General features: G+C 34.5%; 1 protein-coding gene across 1 annotated transcript; it reads left to right on the top strand.

Moving 5' to 3' along the window:
- Window positions 1-514: 514 nt before the first annotated feature.
- LOC146933300 (IQ domain-containing protein IQM2-like) lies at window positions 515-4,132 on the top strand. The gene is made up of 8 exons (XM_085705098.1): window positions 515-680; window positions 1,289-1,788; window positions 1,893-2,073; window positions 2,185-2,273; window positions 2,386-2,473; window positions 2,566-2,805; window positions 2,900-3,001; window positions 3,115-4,132. The coding sequence occupies exons 2-8, from the start codon at window positions 1,328-1,330 to the stop codon at window positions 3,916-3,918; spliced, it is 1,965 nt and encodes a 654-aa protein (XP_085561224.1). The 5' UTR covers window positions 515-680; window positions 1,289-1,327; the 3' UTR covers window positions 3,919-4,132.
- Window positions 4,133-6,641: the final 2,509 nt, after the last annotated feature.

The raw sequence follows: 6,641 nt of genomic DNA, 5'->3' as shown, positions 1-6,641 counted from the left end.
TTAATATAAGGATAATTTTGGCAGTGCAATAATATTTGCTCCCCTCCCCTTCCCCTCTAAAAATTAAACCAAACACTTCAAATTAAAAATCTCTCCTCCCTTCTAAAACTCTCGAACCAAGCGGACCCTAAGGAAAAAAATACTAAATAAAACATTAAAAAAGAGAGTCTAATTGTCGACTCCACGTGGTTGGAAAACTCTCTCTCTCTCATCTACGGTTCCTACTTCTGCATCACATACTGTCCTTTTCACCTGGTTAAGATCCTCTCCATTTGTAATTTGTTCCATTTGTTGCAATTTGGAGAGAGATAGATACAACAAAATTAATGATGGTGGGATCCATCACTTATTTTTTGTGTCTATCTCTCTCCAAATTGCAACAAATGGAACAAATTACAAATTGAGAGGATCTTTACCCCTTTTCACCTTTCTCTCTCTTCATCTTGTTTTTTTTTTTTTATTTTTTTTTTATCATATCACTATGTATATATACGAGGTCCATTATTCACAACTTAAGAATCCCATTACCATTGTTTACAACTTCAAAACTTAGCTACTTAGTACATTTTTGCATCATCATCACCATTTCAATCAAACACGCAACACCTATACTTTTCCTTTGTCTCAACACACTACATATTCTTAATCATTTTCTTGTTTTTCACTTATTGATTCTTCAGGTAATTAACCCAATACTACTAAATATGATATTTTTTTTTTTATAAAAAAATTTGTGTTGATAATGAAAGAATGTTTGGTTTATTTGGAATCTGTTTTTATAGAAACAAAATGGGATTCTTTTGGTACTATGTTTTAGATTCTGCTTTTGTAACCAAAAAATGTTTTAGATTCTGCTTTCATGAATATGAATCTGTTTCATGGATTTTTTTGTTTGGCTAAAAATGGAATCTTTTTCTTTTGAGTTTTTGTGGATCCGTACTAATTTTTAGTTCTAGATCAGTTTGATGAGAATGGTTCATGTTTTTTGTTCTCACCGACAAAATATTCTAAATGTCCAAATGCATTTTGATAAAATGGGTCATCACAATTTTCATGTGTTAGTAACTTTTTTCATGAATTTGTGTGGTTAAGAATAATGTATGAAAGACTTCGGATCGAAAACATGTCTAATGTCCGACACATGTTATTGTTTGACTCATCGATAAATGTAGTTTCATTAAATTACTTTAATTTTTTTTTAATTATTACTAATGTCTCCGTGTCAGTGCGGTGCAATGATCTTATTTTATCTACTTTGACTAACGAAAAATGCATTTACAATTTACAGGACCAAAAGATTCATTCAGAAGATTGGTTTTGCTGTCATATGGGGATATCTTTTTCATGTCCATTTGCAAAGTACAATGATTTAGAAGATGAAATAGATTCAATGGTTGTAAAATCCATCAACTTTGGCAATGATGAAATCAAAACTCCACTAAGATCAATCAGTTTCAAAAGTGAATATTTAGAACCTACCATCCTTAAATCTATAGGTTCTGGAAAGATGACAATTGAAACAGCTGTAAGCTTCAAAAAAACAGATTTTGATAACATTTTATCAACAAACACACTTTCATTCGACAAAGACAATAACAACAAGAAGTGGAAACAATTCGATGATTTGTCTCTTAAGTCGGAACGTCAAGAAGTGGAAACAATTCAATCAGCACTTTTGAATCCAGGCAGCCCTAAACACATCGCTGCACTTAAATTGCAGAAAGTATACAAGAGCTTTCGTACAAGGCGAAAGCTAGCAGATTGTGCAATTCTTGTTGAACAAAGCTGGTAACTATTTATTAGCCTGAAAAAAACTTTAGTCTTTTTCATTCTTTAGAAAAAATTGTAAATTTCTAACTTTTTTATATTTGATCTTTTGATTTTGTTAATAGGTGGAAGCTTTTAGATTTCGCTGAACTTAAGCGCAGTTCGATATCTTTCTTTGACATTGAGAAACATGAAACTGCGATTTCACGTTGGTCTAGAGCTAGAACTAGAGCTGCTAAGGTTGGAAAAGGTTTATCCAAAGATGAGAAAGCACAAAAACTTGCTCTGCAGCATTGGCTCGAAGCGGTTAGTCAGACTGGATTTCACTCGTTCTTTATAAACTACTTTTAATTGATCTGGTGTTCATTCATCGGTTTATTATACTGACTGAAATGTTTACTTTTTAATGTGTACTAGATTGACCCACGACATCGATACGGACATAATCTACACTTTTATTATGATAAATGGCTTCAGTGTCAAAGCAGAGAACCCTTCTTCTACTGGTAATTATTCTTCTCCAAGTATTTTATTGATAGGTTACAACATAGGCTTCTGTTTTATATAGATCTTAAATCGCCAAAATTTGAAATTAATTGAAATTCTTTGAAATTGCAGGCTAGATATAGGAGAAGGAAGGGAAATAAATCTTGAGAAGTGTCCTCGATCTAAACTTCAACTACAGTGTATTAAATATCTTGGGCCGGTACGGTTTCTCACTTTGATGTGAACGTGGAAAGTTCTAATAACTTTTTTATTTAAATTTCTAATAACATTTTTAATTTATCTTTCTTCCAGATGGAAAGGTTGGCGTATGAAGTTGTCGTCGAGGACGGAAAGTTCTTCTACAAGCATTCAGGAGAGCTTCTTCACACTGCAGCAGAAGATGCACATGCCAAGTGGATTTTTGTGCTAAGCACTTCTAAGTCATTGTATGTTGGCAAAAAGACAAAAGGTTCATTTCAGCATTCTAGCTTCTTGGCTGGAGGAGCTACATCTTCTGCTGGAAGATTGGTGATTGAACACGGTGTCTTAAAGGTATAAATCTGACCAAAGCTATTATTTTTTCACTCTTTTGATGGATCCTTTTATGTGATTAATTATTAATGAATTTATTGTTTGTTTTCGACAGGCTGTTTGGCCTCACAGTGGTCATTACCGACCAACCGAAGAAAACTTTAAGGAATTTATTTCATTCCTTCAGGAGAACAATGTGAACCTATCAGATGTCAAGGTATGAAAATTTTGAAACAATGGCTTTAAACATTATTCTGTTGCGGTTTAGATCTGTAATTACAAGATGTGAAAGAGCGTATTTTGAAGAAATTCATTTTACTTTATATGCAGATGGATCCGGTTGACGAGGCTGACGAACTCCGTTCACTTAGAAGCAGTGTTCATCTTAGAAACCACTCATCCGAAGAGGACTACACCGAGACCATAAACGGCGTGGAGATGGAAGGGACCGTTGTCCAAGAATCGATTTTGAAGAATGATCATTTGATGGAAACTGAGAGCGAGTCTGCGTTGGTTACCCCTATCACAAGGCAATTCCAGATACTTGGAAAAAAACTGTCCAATCTTCAAATACCGAAAAGAGGTCAGTTGTTTGAAGGACAAGAAAACGAGAAAGAAAGCGTCAGACAAACTTCTCCAAGTTTCCAAACAGAATCTCTTACAAGTAGTGGTCAAGAAACAGCAGAAGCACTTGTATCAAAGCTAGAACATACAGTTCCAACGAAAAACTTCGACGATGATAATGACATAGAAATAATTCCAGAAGAGGCAATACTCAAAAGAATCAACTCACATAAAGAAACGAAATCATACCAACTAGGGAAGCAGTTGTCTTTCAAATGGACAACTGGAGCTGGACCACGCATCGGCTGCGTAAGGGACTACCCTTGCGAGCTTCAGTTTCGAGCACTGGAACAGGTTAATCTGTCTCCAAGAAGCGGATCACGCACGAAATCGTCGTTTTCTCTTAGGAGCACCACTAGTTTGAACTCAAATGTTTCATGCCTTTCGTGTTTAAGCGGCGACGCAACAACTGAACCACTACTTGTTGAAGATAAAAGTATGACTCCAAGATCAGAATTCTCTCCATTGGCAAGAGGAACATCAGTGATACCAGTAATTAATATGTCATGAGTAAATAGGATTCACATTCCCTCCATTAATTTATTCTTTTTGTGTGAATAAGTAACAACTATTAATTTTTTGTTGTTATTCTTTTCATTATTAAACTATTAGGCATTCTTTTTTCACTCATGTATAATCTAGGTCCTAGAATCAATATTGTAAAATTGTTTTAGGGTCTATATGTAATTCTCCAAATTCAAAGGAAACATCTAATTTTCTAACATGGGACAAGTTTTTTGAACTCAAAAGATACTGCAGATTTCTTGATTCAAATATACATACATTTATATATTGAAGGTTTAAACTTCAAAGCTATCCTGATGTAAGTTTATTTCTTCCTGCTTCAACTAAAATTTAAGTCTAATCCACATTTCTTGAAATGTGGTATAGGCTTGCTTAAATGTAGAAAACCGACCTTAGTGCATAAAAGAAACAAGAAGAGTCGACTAGATCAAGTAGAAATTGAAAAGCCTATTAGGTTGGACAAGTGAAAGAAAAACTAGTATATAAGCACAAACCAAAAAAAGTTGGGACAAGTTATTCTTCTCTCTCATCAGCTCCTCTTACACGCCTAAAAAGTATTGTAAAATGCAATGCATATGAGAAAATGTTGCAAGGACATTTGATATGCTAAAGTATGGGTTTGAATCCGCAGTTTCTCATTTTCTCTATATTAAGCATGTGTGAGTTTAGTCGCTAGACTCTTTAAGTAACGATAATAGATGATCTAAATTTGAAGAGATTTGCTTTAAATACCCTCTGCATTGCTTAAAATTGTGTGAAATCACCTATCAAAAAGTAGCTTCCAATAGATTCCGTAAGCAAAAATAGGTCAGATGCCACTTTTGGTCCTTTTAGTTTGACAGAATTCCCTAGTTAGTCCTTTAAGTGTTGAAAGTTTCAATTAGGTCCTTTTAGTTTGACAGAATTCCCAAGTTAGTCCTTTAAGTTTCAAAAGTTTCAAATAGGTCCTTTTAGTTGATAAACTATTTCACCGTTACCCCTGCTGCCAGTCTCCGTTTAACTGATGTTAATGTAGTCGTTAAGTTGTTGACTTGGATCAAAATGCAGCCTTTTAAAAGCTCGAGGGTGTCAAAATGCTACGTTCAATTGTCACAAATGATCATTTATAGTGCTAGAAAGACAGCTATTTACAACAACAAATGTCTTTCTAGCACTATTAAAAGGCATTTATAGTGCTAGAATGATCATTTGTGACGATTAAACGTAACGTTTTGACACCCTGGAGCTTTTAAAAGGCAGCGTTTTGATCCAAGTCAACAACTTAACGGCTACTGATGAGTCATAGAATAGTCTATTTTATTGCATTATTTAGTTTAGTTTTATTTAAGATTTGATTTGATTTTATTGCATTTTATTTCCTTTTAGAATATTTTACTTTAAATTGCTTTTTATTATATTTTAGGAACGAATATATGGTGGAAGGTGTCTTGGAGCGAAAGAAAGAGGACTGGAGCAAATACAGTGCAAGAATACGAAGATACGGGGCAAAAATATGATCCCCCCTTACCAGAAGCTTGGCACGGCCCGTGCCAACATGTGGCACGCCCGTGCCCGTCCCAGAAACCTCTTCTGCTGCTTTTTCTTCGGGCCCAAGTTACCCTGTTGCAGCTTTACTGTTTTGTCCTTTTAGTTGCTTAGTTTCTAAGTCGATTGTAAAGCTATAAATAGAGTAGCTCTCCACCATAAACATGGACCCTTACTTTTGCTTAGAATATTTTAATTATCAATAAAAGTCTTTTATTCTTTTACTTTCTTTCTTGCAATTTATTTTATTGTTTTCCTCTCTTCTTCCCCCATGTCTACGATGAACATGAGTGAGTAGACTTCTTTGTCTTGGGATTGTTGGGAAGTCTAATGACATAATCCTAAACAAACCAAGCTTAAACCCTAATTTTATGTAACCCTAATTTCTAATTTAGATTCACCGCTTTAACGTGGATTAACAATTATCAAACTGTGGAAGCGAAAGCGGAGGGTTTGATAATCGTTAATCCATCATCCCAAACATCAATTCATAAAGCGAGAGCGGAGCTTTGATGTTGGAACAAGTGAATCTAGACAATAATTGCAAAACAGTGAAATAGTCTTTGCAATTATTGAGACACAAGTAGTTTCAATCCTATATGCATCTTCTAGTAATCAAGTCAGCGAAATAGGCTTGGTTACTAGAAGTAAACTCTCACCGGATTTTCATCGGAAAGGTGAGGGGCTAAGGGAAACCAGTCTTTAGAAATTAAGGTGTAAACCATGAAATTAGATGTTTAAGTCTTGTCTAGTGAAGGGTTTGTTATTATGACGAACCAATAATCCCAAGGCTCTTTATTAATATTGTTATTTACCTTCAGCAATCAAAACCCTCCTTTTTACTAAACTTTCTCTCCTCTAATCATTCTTTAAAAGTTAATTAAGTTGAACAACTCCCTAGCGGAACGATACTCTTTCTTACTACTATTACTTCGATAGGCCGTGCACTTGCGGTTTGGCCCTATCAGCTACATCAGCATCAGTTAATTATTAACTAACAACATGGGTAACGGTGAAATAGTTTATCAACTAAAAAGACCTGTTTGAAACTTTTGAAACTTAAAGGACTAACTTGAGAATTATGTCAAACTAAAAGGACCTAATTGAAACTTTCGAAATTTAAAGGAGTAACTTAAAAATTTTGTCAAACTTAAAGGACCAAATGTAGTATTTGGCCGCAAAAA

The sequence above is a fragment of the Medicago sativa genome, chromosome 4 (genome assembly GCF_051527215.1).
Source record: "Medicago sativa cultivar Bolivia chromosome 4, Bolivia_mono, whole genome shotgun sequence".
Lineage (NCBI taxonomy): Eukaryota > Viridiplantae > Streptophyta > Magnoliopsida > Fabales > Fabaceae > Medicago > Medicago sativa.
This window is presented reverse-complemented; position numbering and strand designations above follow the sequence as displayed.